The 18,675-nt window shown below is 37.6% G+C and overlaps 1 protein-coding gene across 2 annotated transcripts in view; it reads left to right on the forward strand.

The window, feature by feature from the left end:
- The window catches only part of MRC1 (mannose receptor C-type 1), a 68,272-nt gene that overhangs the window by 33,831 nt on the left and 15,766 nt on the right, over positions 1-18,675 (forward strand). For both annotated transcript variants that reach the window (XM_026716100.2, XM_087916964.1), the window contains exons 13-21: positions 394-515; positions 1,347-1,434; positions 3,101-3,242; positions 4,562-4,603; positions 6,463-6,626; positions 11,040-11,107; positions 11,731-11,831; positions 15,246-15,388; positions 17,360-17,480. In XM_026716100.2, the coding sequence (XP_026571885.1) occupies positions 394-515; positions 1,347-1,434; positions 3,101-3,242; positions 4,562-4,603; positions 6,463-6,626; positions 11,040-11,107; positions 11,731-11,831; positions 15,246-15,388; positions 17,360-17,480 (991 nt within the window). The remainder of the gene's footprint in view (positions 1-393; positions 516-1,346; positions 1,435-3,100; positions 3,243-4,561; positions 4,604-6,462; positions 6,627-11,039; positions 11,108-11,730; positions 11,832-15,245; positions 15,389-17,359; positions 17,481-18,675) is intronic.

Below are 18,675 nucleotides of genomic sequence, written 5' to 3' on the forward strand. Positions count from 1 at the left end.
AGTTTTCTATTATATTGTATGGCTATTGCCATCTGTGAGTAAGATAGGTGGAATCTAAATCAATAAAATAAATATAATCTTTTCATTTCCATCCATTGGAAACTCAGTGGAGTCCCCCATTATTAGCTGTAAGCAATTTAGAAGTCATTTAAAAAGCAGTTTAATTTAGGCCTAGTTAGCGGTGGGGAAGTTTTCCATTCATTCTGAAGTAGAAAAAATGGAGATGAAATTATGAATGTTAATGTGGACTGTTACTTCCCATATTTCTTTAACGGTTGTGACTTCGGTGATTTTGTCAGTATCATTACCATGCTTTGATAAAGACATACTTCTCAACTTTATCATGTGCACATTTTTTTCCTGCTTAATTGCAAAATAATGTATTGTCATTAGGCTTACTTAAATCATGGCAAAAGGTCCTGGGCAGATGCTCGGAGTTTCTGTTTAGCAATTGGAGGAGACCTGGCTTCCATTTTTAATACGAAAGAATCCAATACACTACAGAATTATTTGCGGTGAGTTGATGGATGTATCCCTGCAATCTAAACTCTTTCATTCTAGAAATCAAATCAAAATGCCTTTGATCCTATAACCCATGCATTTTGTTAACAATAAAGAAGATATAAACTGGAATTCACACACCACATATTACTGCTTAATACTATGCTGAAAATTCTGTGAGTTGAAATAAAGTGACAGAACAATTAAATTAGGGTCTTTCAAACATGGCAATGTTAAATCAGCGGTTTAGCTGGCTGGACAATACTGAGAGTTGAATTCCAAACATCTTCAAGTTTCAAAATGGGAAAAACTGAATTAAATATTAGGGCCAGACTCTGGCTTTATAGCATGTAACATATTCTCTTTGAGATGATTTAATTTTTTTCCTGCTGAAGATCAGGTTCCCAAGGAAAAATTTTATCTGCTTGCCAGTTGGGGAAATGGAGTAAGCCCAAAGTAGAAATAATTCCCATCTTTCCTTTTTGTTGGCATCCATCTATTTTTATTTTCTCCTGGCTGTCCTTTTACTTTCTCACCATTCTTCATTTTGACACTCCCACTATTGTCCTTTTTTACTGGTAGATGGTTGGCCACAATCCAAATCCCATTCCATTTTTATATGCTGGTAATATACATATTAATCTTATTTTAAAAGGCCAAAAAGAACATTTGAAAATTAGTTTGCATTTCTATCATGTAGTGATCTACCCATCAAAAGCATTTATTGGTTTATTTTTTCAGGTATGTTCAGACTTTTTCAGATTTTAATGAAAATCAACCGTAATGTAGGATTTATCTTACTTTTTAAAACCCTTGCTTTTATTTGTGTTTGTGTTGTATTGTAGGGACTCTGGAATTAGCAGTTTCAAATACTGGATTGGTTTAAATTATTTAAATCCTCAGGATGGGTTTAAATGGAGTGATGATTCACCAGTGAGTGATTTCAATTTTTTTTTCTCAGGCAATATGCTTCCTGGGTTTTTTGTTTTGTTTTTAAATGCTTTGGCAAAGAAGACTGGGGAACTCAGTTGAAAAAAATAAGGAATCTGGAAAGTTGTACTGAAATATTACACCTGCAACTATTGAATATTGCATTGATCTCTGGTGAGAGCGGGATTGGGTGGGGGGAGTGCATCCATCGTTGCTTTTCTTGAGCTTTCAGAGGCCTTCGATATATCATTGACCATAGTATCCTTTTGGGGATGGCTGTGGGATTTGAAGCTCTGAGATTTGGGGGGTGTAGTTTAGTGCTGTTTTGGCTCCTTTCTCCAAGATCAGTCCCAATCAGCATTGATAGGAAGTGAGAGGTCCAGCTTATGGTTTCTCCCGCAGGGCTGGCTACTTTCTCACTCCTATTTAACATCTACATGAAGCTGCTGAGTGAGATCATCCACCGTCAGGGAGAGCAAAAAATAAAATTAAACATGGGACAACTTGAAGAAGCCTGGGTTACTAACAGAGGTACAAGATTCATCACCAAACCCCATGCCTTAGATCAGAATGGAATGGTTTGCTGATCTCCAAAATATAGTTGTCTTCCTCCAGAAAGCTCATTGCCAAATTTTGTTGAAAAAAAAATCACATTCAGTTGTTTTTAAATTAAATAAATAGAAAATAAGTATTAAACCTTCACAAGGCTAGTTTTCTTATTTATTTATTTCAGATATTCCATGGAATATAAAGGAATATCTTTTAAATTTAACCCCAACCCATTCTACCCAATGTAAAAACCAAAACCAAAAATATCTGTGATGTCCTTTCTGGCAATGTGACTACATCAGCCCTTCAGTGGCCAAAAAAAGATGATCACCAGCTGGGTGACTCTGGGCCAGTCATTGTCTTGGAGCCCGACCCACCTCATAGAGTTATTGTTATTGTTGGGAAAATAGGAGGAGGAAGGTGTGTTGGATATGTTATTCTAAAACAATAAAGCTGGATTACAAACAAGCAACCAAATAATATTGATAAATGTTGATGATGAAACTTGGCCTCCAACTGAAATGACAGTTTCGCTTAGAAACCAGAAGACTGAAAGTTCTACTTCTGCCTTAGGTAGGAAAGCCGGCTGGCTGATCTTGGGCCAGTCACTTTTTCTCAGCCCAATTCACCTTACAGCATTGTTGCTGGGAGAAACTAGGATGAGGAAGGAACATTATATAAATTTGCCAATTTGATAATAAAGATGGGATAAAAATCAATCAACAAACAGACAGACAAGCAAACAAGCAAGCAAGGAAGAAAACAGGCTAACAAGCTTGCCCAGCCCAACAATCTGTAGATGGAGAAATGATATAATTAACATCTTAAAATTCAAGCAAAATGAATTCTCCAAAAGCATCCCTGAGAAATTAGATTTCCTTCACTATTGCAGTTGATTGTCTCAATGACAGGATACTTGCTAAACCCCAATATTAAACCTGAAACCACCAGAAAGATTTAAAAAGCTCTAGAGAGTCACTGCCAGTCAATGTAAGCAATGTTTGCTAAGGTGGACTGATTTTCTGACTCTATACTAGGGAACTTTTTATATACAGTTAATTTGAAATTTTGAATCATAAAATGTATTTTTTCAACAAATTATTCCATATTTCTATATTAGTTAGGTTATGTTAACTGGGGATATGGAGAACCCAATAATTATAATGGAGTTGAACACTGCGGAGAGATAAATCCAGAAAGCATGTATTGGAATGATGTACATTGTGAAGAAATATATTTCTGGATCTGCCAGATTACAAAAGGTACAATGTTCTTTGTCATGTGAAATCATAACATCTTCAGATTGATATCAGGTTAATAGCATCACTAACCAATAGTGATGTCTTTACTTTTTAAAAATTAATCTACCAATTGGCTGGACTTGAGGAATAATAAACGTTAAATATCCTTGTTTAAAATTTCTATCAATAAAATTAACTAGTGGTATTTCATATCTTAGTGAGAACTTATTGACCAAGAAGTGTAAATTTAACAGGGCAAGCTGGGAGGATATCCGAGATAGTAGTGGATTTATCATATTCAAAAATGCCTTTAGTCTCTTACACTTTCCTTCAAGGACCTTAAAAATTATGGCAGATTTGGAGGTGGCATAATCCTCTCATTGATATTAAGGAATAAAATGTTTGTGGAAAAATAATAAAGATAATCAATGTATATGTGCCTAGGCCATGTTTAACAAATATAGCAAAGTAAATTTTATAAGGATGATATTTTAAAGAGACTTGTTCATTCAATTATTGAATTGAAGGGTTGATTAATAGAATGGATTCTACTAATCTATTAATCAATTCACAGTATGAATGCTGTGAATTTGGACAAGCAGCATTTATTATCACAATGTAATTAAATCGAGCCAATCCACATTTTCATTTTTTTCTTTGTCAGCATCTTATGAAATTTTACAGTCATAAGCCAAATTTTCACTTAAATTATGTACAAATGGGAGCGTCAAAACTCTGTAAATATTTAGTGTTTTCTAAAACGTCAATGGCTACTAGTCATGTGGCATATACATAATTCTCATTAAATGTTCTCAGAGAGCAGCAACAGAAGAAAATAACTATTTGTAGACTTTTGATTGTCACCTTGTTGACCAATGCAGAAGAAATTCTTTGCTTGACTCATGAAGGCTGTTATATTTTTATATCTTTTAAAACTACAATTTTTAAATTACCGACAGAACACTTTTGAAACATTTGTTTAATTTATGATTTAAATAGTTTAATTAAACTAATTAAGAGAGCCTGTTTGGTGTAATGGTTATGGCACCAAGTTAGAAACTGGGAATCTGTTAGGCACAAAGTCAGCTGGGTAACTTTGAGCACTATCTCTTAGCCTCAGGAAAGAAGCAATGGCAACTCACTTCCCCAAAAAACTTTGCTGAGGAAAATACAGGGACAGGTTTAAGAGTTGCCAGGAGTCAACAATGACTTGAAGGCACCCCACCTCAATCATTTATTACTTGAAGGCACCCCACCTCAATCATTTATTACAATAAAAGTATGATGCCATTCCATTTTGTCCTTTTAATTGAGATTTTACTCTAACTTTTTTCTTTCAGGTGCGCAACTAAAATCAGAACCAACAAATCCACCTACTCCAAGTACGTTTCTATGATTTATTGTGATGGAATGTTTCTATGCTGATGATAGAGCTAAAATTGTCTTCTTGAGGACAAAGTGGGAATGTGGCATTATCATGCAAATGCCATTGCTTATATACTGTGTTAAATGTAGGACACAAGTATGTAAAGGCAGCATAATGATGTCATAGTTTGTACATTGACATGTTGATTTCTTGCAGTTTGTTGAGGGCAGTGAAATAGTGAAAAATAGTTTTAAATGTAAACTTTTTGAATTTTTAAAATTTGTGAAAAATATTTTACATTTTTTTGAAAATTTTGAAAAGTTTTGGAATTTTTAATTTTAAAATGAACTATTGATAAAACAAACCCATGGACAAAGAGATTGATGCTGCTGTGATTTGCATAATATTTTCCACGTATGTATTCATGCTCGTAGAAGATCCAAATTACATATGGACCAAATGTAAACTAAATAAACTATTTGAAGAAAAAAACAAGGGTCAAGAGGCAAGCCTAGATACTATGAGACTCAGACTACAATGAAAAACTCCAAGCAAAGTAAAAAAAAGTTTATTCAAACTGAACATAGTAAGGAACAAACATTCCAGAAGAAATGATCCTGTACATAAGAGAGACAACAGGTTTAAGACCCAGAAGGATATTGACAGTCTTGAACAATGGGACCTATCTAATAAAATGAAATTTTATGATGAGAAAAATAAGGTTGTATACTTAGGAAAGGGGAAAAACACCAAATACACAGGTATTGAATACAGCTGTAGCTGTCGAAAAAGCCCACAATCCTAAGCTGCATTAACAGGGATAGAACCCGTATCACATGAACTGTTAGTGCTACTTTATAATGCCTTGGTAAGATCGCACTTGGAATACTGCAGTTTTGGTCACCATGATATAAAAAAAAGATGCTGAGATTCTAGAAAGAGTGCAGAGAAGAACAATAAAGATGAAGAATGGTTACAGGAGTTGGGTATGTCTAGTCTATTGAAAAGAAGGATTAGGGGTGACATGATAGCAATGCTCCAATATTTGGCGGACTGTTGTGAAGAAGTGGGGATCAACATATTTTCTAAAGCACGTAAAGGCAGAAAAAGAAGTAACAGGTAGAAACTGATCAAGGAGAAAACCAATCTAGAAATAAGGAAACATTTCCTGACAGAATATTAATTATGTAAAAGCTTGATATTTACATAATTAATTACTAGAGGTTCTTAAAAAAGAGATTGGACAGCCCTTTGTCTGAAATGGTATAGGGTCTCCTGCCTGAATAGAGGATGGACTAGAAGGATCTTCAAGGTCCCTACCAACTCCTTTATTCTTTTGTTCTTTTATCATTTCCTAACAAGTTGGAGAGTCTCAATCTGTTATTAGCTGCAATGCAAGAAGAAAAGGCTTAATTCCACCATGCCTGTTTATATTATATTATGATTTGTGCTCCAGTGTACATCGGGAGGTTGTCTCCTAATTGATTCACCACAACAGTCCTAAAAGTTAAGTTGGACTGAAGGAGAATACCCCAAACTGAGTCTTGAAATTGATAACATTTGTAACATTGTTAGATTTTTTTTTCATAAACTGAAAGTTGTTTGCTGATTGGCTGGCTGACTAGGACCGCAGAATGTGAGAGTTAGCTTGGTGTAGTGCTGGCCAGGATACTATGAGTTCTAGTCCCATGTTAAGCATGAAACCTGTCTGAGTAACGGTGGGCCAGTCACTCTCTGTTAACTCACCATCTACGATTCTTGTTGCAGGAAAATAGGAAGAGGAGAGTGTATTGTGTACCTTGACTGTCTTAAGTTACTAAGTAATAAATGTGGAATAAAAATATAAGTAAATAAGTAAAGAAATATTTCTCATAGGTTATAAATTTACTAGTGATGGCTGGCTCATCAATCAAGACAAGCAGTATTATTTCAACACCCACAAATTTCCAATGGAAGAGGCCCGTGCATTTTGCAAAACAAACTTTGGAGATTTGCTTGTCATTGAAGATAACACTGAAAGGAAGTTTATCTGGAAATATGTAAGATGCTCATTTATTATTTCTGACATGAGAACAATTAATGTGTATTATTTGCTTATTTTTGCTTATTTTTAGTTTATTTAAAGCATTTCGGTGACTTCCAGACAGGGATTTCTGATGGCTTACAATAACCATAGCCTTCATCATAAATTTAAAGCACAAAGACTGTGTTATGGAGTAAAATGAGTATATTTGAGCTTTTCCCATTAGTGAATTAAAATTTAAATAGCATACAAATTGTATCTATTCTACAATTGTTCAGATCAAAATACTTAATTCAGATATGATGGTCTATATTTCATATGCATCAGCTTTCTTCTATTACTTCTTCTAGTTAACATATTGATTCCATTTTTGGAGCCATGCCAGTCCCAGTAAGAGAAGCCTCTCCATCCCTTGAGCCACAATAAAGTTTAGGGTTTCCTGGTGGTTCCCCATCCACACTTCTATGGGCTCCATTATAAAATGAGCTTGGGTTCATTTAATTGGTCCATCTAGTTGGCAAAATACTATAGGCACCTTCATGCTCCAACATCAATTTTATTGAATATCTTCACAAGAAAACCATTCCTCTTAATCAGAGTAGGATAACAGAATAACAGAAACATTGAGTTGATTAAGGTCTTTGAAGTCTTCTAGTTCAGCTGCTCAATCAGGAAATCCCATATCATTTTAGACAAATAGTTATGTTTGTATTTTTTCATCAAGGAGCAAAATGCTAGGTTAACAAATACTGGATACTGACAAACTCTGCTTTATGATAGCAATTAAAAGCTGGAAAATATTTACGTATTAAGATTTATGTTAGTGCCCAACAAGTCATCCATCTGTTGTCAGGTTAGACTGGCTTAAAAGAATAACAGAGTTGGAAGGGACCTTGGAGGTCTTCCAGTCCAACCTAGAAGTTCAAGCAGAAGATCCTATTCCATTCTTTATAATCCTCTTTTGAAAATCTCCTTAAGGCATCTGTCCGCCTTATTGGAGAAATTATACCGCTAAAATAATCTGATTCTTGATTTTATCTGGTTTGATAAACAAACTGCCAGAGTTGTACCTTGGTAAGAATTAAAATTTTATCAAGTATGCCTGTAATAAAGCAATGGCCATTGATAAAAGTTACAAAAACCCATATTATGGAATACAAAAAGAAAAGGCTGGAGCTGGGGTGTTACAATATTTCTTCAACTTTTATTTAGGAGCCAATACCAGTAAACGTTCATCTCCATTCAGTTGCCCTGATTCCATCTTGAATCAAGAGATTACAGGCAGTAGTGGGATTCAATTTTGTTTTTACTACTGGTTCTGTGGGCATGGCTTATTTGGTGGGTGTGGCTTGGTGGTCATGTGACTGGGTGGGCGGGGCCAACTTGATGTCACTCACATCAAGAGGTGCCTTGCCTGGCCTCAAAGAGATACAATTTCCCTCTCTATTTATTTACTACTACTGAACATCCAAAATACACTATTTAATTCTATGTATATATGCCATATGTGTACATACATATTACATAATATAGTATGTGTATAGGCACACAAAAAGATACATGATCTACTATATATATTGTAGCACACACACACACACACACACTCACACAAACACACACACACAAACACACAGAGCTCTTTTAAAACTATACACATTCAACCTCACTGTGTTTGGAAAAATACACCCATAGTCCACTTACTGCCACACATTTAACTATAATTTCTGTACATTAGAACATTGCACATGCCTTCAGATTTACTTCCCTAACATGCACATGAATGTTAGACCCAGGAGACATCATGGATTCAGTAAAATGTGGTGAAACTCACTTAACAACATTCTTGCTTAGCAACCAAAATTTTGGGCTCAATTGTGGTCATAAGTGAAGGACTATCTCTGCCTTCCTTTGCATGGCAGCCTTGTCCTAGTAAACTCCTCTGCCAATTTTCCTCTCTGTTAGAGGCATCAAAATAATACATATTCCAGATGATATAAGGTCTGCTGGAGAAGGGGGTTGGACTAAATGGCCTCCAAGGTTCCTTCTAATTTTGCTATTCTATTATTCTGTAAGGATCTCCTGCTGGAACAGGGGTTGGTCTAGAACAGAGGTCTTCAAACTTGACAGCTTTAAGACTTGTGGACTTCAACTCCCAGAATTCCTCCTCCAGTCATGCTAGCTGAGGAATTCTGGGAATTGAAGTCCACAAGTCTTAAACTTGCCAAGTTTGAAGACCCTTGGTGTTTCTCATATAATAAGGCCAGGTCTTTTTTTTTTTTTTGAGCCCCGAAAAAATGACTAGGCCGTCTTTTCAGGGGTGACTTAATTCCCCCCCTTGCATCTTCGGGCGGGCGGGCAGTGACGGCTTGGATGTTGACCTCAGCGTTGGTGGGGCACTTTGTATCGGGGTCAACGCAGGCAGCACCATATCCGGGTGTGCAACAAAAGTACTTCCTAATGGCAAGCCCCCCCCATTCCCCCCCCCCATTTCGCATGTTTTAATATAGGCCTTAATTTGGGGGAGGGGCTTAATTTCATTTCATGCCTATAAAACATGCTGGGACTTCCTATTGGGGGAGGCCGTATTGTTGGAGAAACAGGGTAGAAGATGACCTCTGAGATCCCTTCCAGCCCTAGATTGCTGTGCTGTTTCAAAGAGTCTTCTGAAGCCAGGGTTTGTGTCCCTCCTTCCTCTCCTTTTTTCTCTCTCCCTTCCTTCCTCCTTCCACGTATCTATCTATCCATCCATTCATCTATATATCTCATTCTATTTCTCCTCCCTCCCTCCTTCTTTCTCTCCCTTCCTTCCATCCCACCTTTCTTTGCCTATCCCTTTTCTTCCTTTCTCTTTTCTATTTCTTTTCTTTCTTTTCTCTTCTCTCTCTATCTCTCTGTCTCCCTCCCTCTTTCTTTCTCTCTCCTTCTCTTTCCCTCTCTCTTCCTCTCTCTCTTTCCCTTCCTCTCCCTCTCCCTCTCTTTCTCTCTCTCTCTCTTTCCCTCTCTTTTTATCCCTTCCCTTCTTCCTTCCCTCTCTCCTTCTAAAGCTAGGAGAGGAGACCCACCTGAAACAAAGAAACAAACACACAAACGCTTCCAAGTGCCACCCGAAACAAACACACACACTTCCAAGCACTCACCTGAAACAAACAAACACACACACACACATCCAAGTGCCCGGCAGCATCGCTCATTACGAGAGTTCTTCCCAGCCAGTCTCCAGTCCTGCATTGCCTGAAAAAGCTGGCAGGGAAGGCTTCTGGATCCAACAAAGGGACCGTGGGTGGGACTCCCTCCCCTCCTGCTTTTGGGGCTGGGAAATTCAAACTGGCCCCCTCCCCGCCGGCAGCTCTGGGCTAAATAGCTTGGGTTTGGCTATCCTGAGTGCCTGAAACCTTACTTTCCTGCACCAAAAAAAAAAAAAAAAAGACACAGTGGCTATAGGCTTCTTGCAGCAGCTTTGCTCCGCTTCTCCAATGTGCCACCACAGCCACATTCTAGGCACTGTCCATGGCACGCAGGTCCACCCCATTGAGTCCGCTGCACTGGAGGGACTTGCCCAAGCAAGTGTGAGTGGAGTGGTGCAGCACTCCAAAAGAGGCCGCTGGATACCGAAAAAGAGTCGCCTCCAGCTACCCCTTTTTCAGAGCAACCACTTGGCTGTTCTCCTCGTTCTCTGCCTGTTTGCTCTGTATGGCCGAGGAAGAGGAGAGCAGCTGGCCAGTTGGGGGATACTTATTGCACTGTGAAAGAGGTGGTTGGAGGTGACTCTTTTTTGGTCTCCAGCCACCTCTTTCATAGCACAAGAAGCTTCCCTCAACTAGCCACTACTCTCCTCCTCCTCGGCCATACAGAACAAACAGGCAGAGAAGGAGGAGAGCAGCTGGCTGATTGGGGGATGCTTCTTGCTCTGAAAAGGGGGTGGCTGGACATGTGGTCACCTGCTCGCTGGCCAAGCTGGGCTGGAAGAGATGCAGTCTGCCAGAAGAAGGAAGAAAGTGTGCTCCGTGAGGGTGGGCAGGTGGGCGGATGTCCAGGGGCTGCTGCACATGCCCACAGTGTGCATGTGCAGCAGCTGTGGGACATCCACCTGAGTTGCACCATGGCTGCCACGTGGTAGGGAAAGCTAGGAGAGTGACAAGGCAAGTGAATGATCGGACAACTGGGTTGGGGGCATGGCCAGACAGGGGTCACCACCGTTTCAGCGACCAAAGCAGTACGAATGCAGGGTCTGATTACAGGAACTGATTACAGGGTCATAAACATTTTTTTTGGAGTCAATAACTGGACTATAAGCAATTTTTATTGCTTTTTTCTTAAAGGAAAGATGTTTGTTTTCTAAAATAATTTCTTAAAGCTCAATATATTCTTGCTTGAGACATAATTCACAGGTTACAAATATATGTGATGGCCTTTTGTTCTGATTCTTTAGATCTTACAAAATGAACAGGTGAATAGTTATTTCATTGCACTGCAACTGAGCCTTGATAAAGTATCCAGGTGAGCAAACAGAAAACACTCCATTTTATCGCAGTATATAAGTTTATTCTTGTTTGTTTTGTTATCCTCATATAGACAATTAGGATTTTCATCTAGGAAAGCCCAATTCATTGGACCACTTCACATGACATATTGTCCTTATTGCTCCATGCAGAGAGTAACAGAATTGAATAACAGAATAGAAGGAGACCTTGGAAGTCTTCTAGTCTAATCCCCTGCTCTGGCAGGAAACCTTATACTATTTCAGGCAAATGTTGTCCAATATCTTCTTAAAAACTTCCAGTGTTGAAACACCCACAACTTCTGGAGGCAAGTTGACCCACTGATTAATTGTTCTGAAGGTCTCCTTAGTTCTAGATTTTTTCTCTCCTTGATTAGTTTCCATCCATAATTTCCAGTAGGGGAAAGGGTTCCCTGTGCATGATCTCATTATGATGTAGTTTTTCTCAACTTGGCAACTTTTAAGATGTATGCATTTCAAATCTCAGAATTCTGGCTGGGGAACGCTGGTTGGGGAATTCTGGAAACTGAATTTACTATATTTTAAAGTTGTTAGATTTGAGAAACACTGTTCTAATGGGAGATTTTGCTTTTACACTGATTTACAATAACTTGTCTTAAAGCTGGATGGATGGAACTCCTGTCCAATATGTTGCCTGGGCACCACATGAACCTAACTTTGCAAACAATGATGAAAACTGTGTGGTCATTTACAGGACTACAGGTATGTGGCTTGCTAATTGATTATACCAGTTTCAGGTATATTTCTGTATGTATTCTAAAATTCATGTTTTTAGTAATGGTGACATACTTCACAATGCAGAAAATATGAACGCACTTGCCTGATCATTATTCTGAGCTCAGAATATATGGATATAGAATCTAGAATTCCATTAGTTCTTCATCATTAACTTGTATTTTTCAAGTAGTTTCTTAAGAACTAAAATAATGTTGCTCTTTAGTAGTAAATAAAATAGAAAGGAATAAATTCCTTATGGGACAAATTCCCAATGGGACAAGTTATGCAGACTATACAGTCTGAGTAATATGCAGGCTAAGAGGCATCTGGAGACAATGCTGTCTTGTGAGACACCCACCAATACTCGTTGTTGTTAGTTGCGAAGTCATGTCCAACCCATCGCGACCCCATGGCCCCAACGTTTCTTCAGGCCTTCCTCTACCATCCCCTGGAGTCCATTTAAACTCATGCCGACTGCTTCAGTGACTCCATCCAGCTACCTCATTCTCTGCCATCCCATTCTTCTTTTTCCCTCAGTCTTTCCCAGCATTAGGCTCTTCTCCAGTGAGTCCTTTCTTCTCATTAGGTGGCCACGTATTTGAATTTCATGTTCAGGATCTGGCCTTCTAAAGAGCAGTCAAGGTTGATCTCTCTAGGACTGATGAGTTTGATCACCTTGCAGTCCAAGGGACTTGCAGGAGCCTTGGACAGCCTTCCTTATGGTCCAACTTTTACATTACAACCAAGAAAACCATAGTATTTTGAGCATAATTTTGCTAGCATGTGAAATTAGTGCAATAGTATGGTAGTTGGAGCATTCTTCTTTGGAATTGTAATGTAAACTGACCTTTTCCAATCCACTGTTGAATTTTCCAAATTTGCTGGCACATTGAGCGAAGCACTTTTACTGCATCATCTTTTAAGATTTTGAATAGTTCGGCTGGAATACTGTCACCTCCACTAACTTTGTTGTTGCTCAGACTTCCTAAGGCCCATTTGACTGCCCCTTCCAGGATGACTGGCTCAAGGTTAATGACCACCCTATCATGGTTATTGGGGACATTATACTTGTTCTTGTATAATTTTGTGTAATTTTGCCACTTCTTAATCTCTTCTGCCTCTGTTAGGTCCCTGCCATTTTGGTTCTTTATCATGCCTATCATTGCATGGAACGTTCTCTTCATATCTCCAATTTTCTTGAAGAGATTTCTGGTCCTCTCTATTCTATTGTTTTCTTCTATTTCTTTGCACTGTTCATTTAAGAATGCATTCTTATCTCTTCAAGCTATTCTCTGGAATTCTGCATTCAATTGGGTGTATCTTTCTCTTTCTCCCTTGCCTTTTGCGTCCCTTCTTTCCTCAGCTATTTGTAAAGCTTCTTCAGACATCCATTTTGACCTCTTGCATTTCTTTTTCTTTGGGATGATTTTAGTCGCTACTTCTTGTACAATGTTGCGAACCTCCATCCATAATTCTCCAGGCACTCTGTCTAACAGATCTAATTCCTTAAATCTATTTGTCACCTCTGCTGTATATTCATCAGGGATATGATTTAGTTCATACCTGAGTGACCTAGTGCTTTTCCCTACTTTCTTCAATTTAAGCCTAAATTTTGCAACAAGAAGTTCATGATCTGAGTCACAGTCAGCTCCTGGTCTTGTTTTTACTGACTGTATAGAGCTTCTTCAACTTTGGCCGCAGAGCACACAGTCAATCTGATTTCTGTGTTGACCATCTGGTGATGTCCATGTATAGAGTTGTCTCTTGGATTGTTGGAAAAGAGTGTTTGTTATGACCATCGTATTCTCTTGACAAAATTTTACCAGTCTGTGCCCTGCTTCATTTTATAGGCCAAACTTGCCTGTTATTCTGGTTATCTTTTGGCTTCCTACTTTAGCATTCCAATCCCCATGATGATAAGGACATCATTTTTTGGTGTTAATTCTTGAAGGTATTGTAGGGCTCCATAGAACTGGTCAACTTTATCCTCTTCAGTGCCAGTGGTTGAGGTATAGACCAGGACTACTATGATGTTGAATGGTTTGCCTTGGATTCAAACTGTGATCATTCTGTCGTTTTGGGGTTTGTATCCCACTACTGCTTTTCCTTCACTTTTATTGTCGAGGTTCAGTTTTGCCATCTCTTGTTTGACCATGTCCAGCTTGCCTTGATTCATGGATCTTACATTCCAGGTTCCTAAGGAATATAGATCTTTACAGCATCGGACTTTCCTTTCACCACCAGATACACCCACAGCTGAGCATCCTTTCGACTTTGACCCAGTTGCTTCATTCTTTCTGATGCTTCTATTACTAGCCCTCTGCTCTTCCCCAGTAGTATTTGGACACCTTTTGACCTATGGGGCTCATCTTCCAGCATCATATCTTTTTGCCTTTCGGTCCTGTCCATGGGATTTTCATGGCAAGGATACTGGAGTAGGTTGCCATTTCCTTCTCCAGTGGATCAAGTTTTGTCAGAGCTCTCTGCTATGACCTGTCTGTCTTGGGTGGCCCTGCATGGCATAGCTCATAGCTTCATTGTGCTATGCAAGCCCCTTCGTCATGACAAGGCAGTGATCCATGAAGGACACCCATCAATATAGTGACCTCAATTCACTTCTAGCATGGATGAATCCAGGGTTGTGGATTATCTAGATCAGGGCTGTTAAACTTGTGGCCCCTGGGGCCAGATGCGTCACATGCTGGCCATGCCCAAATCTGGTTTATTTTTATTTTTAATTAATATTTTTATTTTAAATACAAATAATACAAACATAATACATATACATCTAAATACAAAGAAAAAAGAAAAAGAAAAATGCAAATATTACAGTGCACCCCACTCCTGGAGACCATTTTTTTCTTATAATTCTTCTATAACAATTAACAGATTTACTATATATTCCAATTGTGCCCTTATCCAAAATGACATATATTCTTGAGTAGGTTTATTCCCTTTGCCTTCATTAAAATTGTTTACTTAAATCATCCCTTTATTTCTGTTGTTAATTTATCATTTGTTGCCATACTCTAAATTTCATTATACCACTCATTTCTTTGAATATCCTAATTTTGTCCCCAATATTTAGCCATCACTAATCTAGCAGCCATTATCAAATAGCGAAGGGGGGCAGGAAATCATGATACGTCACATGATGACACCAGGATGATGCGAGTTTGACACCCCTGTTCTTGATAAATGCTTCTCTAATGATCTCCTTATTTGTGAACAGATGCAATAGCAGGTCATGAAGTTGTAGGTAAAATTTGATTTTACCTATTGTCATGATACATTAGAAATGTGTGGGGCTTTAATTGCATGGTTGTGTGTACTTTCTTGACTGTTTGACCACTCTGTAGTCCCCTTCCCCTGCTCAACCATTTATTTTATCTTGCTTAGGACTTTGGAATGATATAAACTGTGGATATCCATCTTCTTTCATATGTGAAAGACATAATAACTCAATCAATGCAACTATTGCTCCTACACCACCTTCCATTAAAGGAGGATGCCCTGAATCTTGGCTTTTGTTTGAAAACAAGGTGCAGTAATTATTTCTTTCCCTTAAAAAAAAGAATCACTCAAAGAAACAAAAAGATAACAAGACAAGAGGGATTTTCTATGGAAGATTTTTTTAGGCAATTAAAATAAATGCCTTGAAAAGATGGTATCACAGAGGAATTTTGTGCATATGTACATAAAATAAAGGTAAACACTCATCAACCTTATCATGTAAACTACATGGTACACTTGACCAGATAAACTAATTCTACTTTATTGTAAAGCTACATGAGCAAATCTTGAAAATCTGAAAGTACAATTCTTCTATTATCACCTTTACTGGCCAAGGATGTAGGTAAAGTCCCTTCTGAGCCTCTTTTTCTGCATACTATCCAGCACTACCATGTTGTCTCTTATCTGATAATTCCCTAGGCAGCATATCTTCACAAACATACAGTCTCCCAAAGTCTTTCCCACATACCAGTACAAGGCTCCTTCACATTAAACTTGAGTGTCCATGTCATTTGCAAAATAACAGAATCACATGGTTGGAATGTACTTACTACTTTTCTTGAAATGGCACTAGCTCTGCAACATTATCATCTTGCAAGCTCAGTCCATTTCATCCATTTGTGCATCATTTCAATGCACATATGCAAATGGATAGGGCTAATGTTGTTACACTGGTTTTATAGGTTTGGCTCTCTTTGCCCCTCCCTCCAGAGGTAGCTATATCAGCTGCTGTACTTTCTTTGGCAGCAATAAGGAAACACATTGTCCTAGTGGTTTTCTGGAATCTTCTTTTTATTTCCCTGTAGAGCCTGGTGTCAAACTCGGGGCATCGCGTTGCCATCCTGGGATTTTTTCACAACATTTTTTCCCTTCGTGGAGATGGGGTGGGTGTGGCCTGCACATGCCGTATCCAGCCCGCAGGCTGCCAATTTGACACCCCTATAATAGAGGATACATGTCAATTTCCAAGTACCAACCAGATCCAAATTTTCAAAATCAACCAATACAGTTAATTTTATAATAAAGCCAATTATTGGTACATTGTGCAATAAATTCACATGGTGCAATAAGATAGTGTGTTTGTTTGTAGGATTCACTGGGTTAGGGATTTTTCTTTTTTGCCTTCACTGTGAGTTGTGTTGCGGGGGGGGTACACGAAGGGAGACTCAGCCAATCTCATTGTACGCATATTGTACTCTGACAATAAAGGTTGATTTGATTTGGTATAATGATTAAGATCTGGTCTAGAAACCAGAAGATTGAATTATAATTTCCCCCTCCTTAGGCATGAAAGGAGTAATATAAATGTTCTCCACTTTGAGTTACATATAAACAAAGAAGGGACAAAAATTAGAATTAGAATTCTTTTTATTGGCCAAGTATGATTGGACACACAAGGAATTTGTCTTGGTGCAAATGCTCTCAGTATACATAAAAGAAAATATATATTCATCAAGAGTCAAGAACCATAAGGTACAACACTTAATGATAGTCATAGGGTACAATAAGCAATCGAATCATACTAAGAAACAGTCCATATAAATCATAAGGATACAAGCGACAAAGTTACAGTCATACAGTCACAAGTGGGAGGGGATAGGCGATAAGAAGTGATAAGAAGATTAATAGTAATAGTAATCTAATCATTAATCAAGAATTAGATGCTGCTACTCAAAATCCAGGTGAATGTATTTAGAAAAGCACTTGGGAGATTGCTCTCTTTTGCAAACACTGATTTCTAGATGACTTCCCCAGCATAGGTCTGCGTAGTCTACATCTTGATAACTTGGCTTTCCCTCAGGTTTTGGATCAAAAAGGAATCAAAATGGGTAATATGTTTTACTTCTCACTGTTGTTGTTTTTTCTCCTGATTGTTTGGTTTTTAAATTGTGTTTTATTGTTGTTTTTATTGTCTGTGACCATATACATTTCTAAACAAATAATAAATCTTTAATTTTATTTGTCTTTATCTTTGTATTTGGATTTTTTTTTTAAAAAAGTGTTATAAATTCTTTGGAATTAATCAAGAAGACCAGAAAAATTGGAAAAATGCACGGAAAGATTGTCAGAAAGAAGAATTTGGAGGAAACCTTGTTGCAATACTCAATAAAAGGGTACAAGGTATATAACCACTATATCAATTAATAAAAGTTTACTTACTTGTGAAATTTAACATCATCTTTGGGGTGATTATGTTTTATGGAACAAATATGCCATTGATAATACTACCTGACTACTTCTATGGAGCTTACAATACTAGTTTGAACCTGGAATTTTAAATGAAAAGTTATAATACCTTAATTGATATTTTCCCCTTTATTATTACTGCTAGGATTTTCTTCCTCCTCTTTGATTTTCTTACCGTTAAGTAGACATAATGATGAACCTGTGTTTGCATCCAAGCACATATGGTTGTAAAAGTCATTTTTCATCTTTAAAATAAAATGGAAAATTGTGATTTGTTAGAAATTACAGAAGAAAGTTTCAAATGTTCGTTTTCATACTAAAAGCAAAGGAACGAAGGAATTGCCTGCTATATCAGTAGTGTCGAATTTGCAATCCATGGGACATATATTTCATGTTCTGTCCATGCCCACATCCAGTTTAGCAAAGAGAAAAAAATTACAATACATCATGTGACAATGCGAGTTTGTCACCCTTGTGCTATAAATATTTATTAGAGATGTGCAAAATTTTTGCTTTGCTTTGCTTTGCATTTTCCCTATTGACTATTCATGCTAATTCAGCTAGGAACAGCCCTGAAAAAGCCAAGGCTGCTTTAACAATTTGAAAAAAAAGATGCTTTATATGTGCTCTTGAACACTGAAACACATCACTTTCCAAGTATTTACACAACCATAATATTTATAGATTTTTGCAGTCATAAAATGTGTAAATAATTCAGAGTGGCTTCTGTGATTGAGGTGCTATACCCATTGATAACACACCCACACATACGTTTTATGATTCAGTTGTGTTGATGTAGGATCAAAGGGAGATTAAAATATTTTAATCAATACATAAATACATGTGCTATTCATATACATTATAAAAGCTTGAGCTCACTTGTGTCAATAATGGCAAATTGATGTATCTAAAAGCAGTAGCTCAGTAGAATTATAACTCCAGGTGTGCTTATTTATTTCTCACAATTCATTTTCCAAACCAAATTTCAGACTTCAGTAATTTTTATTTCATATACTCATTATGCATTTATTCAAGTCTACGATTCAATATGTTTTATTCCATTTCAAAATTCTTATTTGATTAAGTATTTGCTTTGGTTTCATGCTGTCCCAAATGTTAGGTATGTCTA

Source organism: Pseudonaja textilis, chromosome Z (assembly GCF_049901715.1).
Source record: "Pseudonaja textilis isolate UNSWEBS1 chromosome Z, rPseTex1.2, whole genome shotgun sequence".
Classification (NCBI taxonomy): Eukaryota; Metazoa; Chordata; class Lepidosauria; order Squamata; family Elapidae; genus Pseudonaja; species Pseudonaja textilis.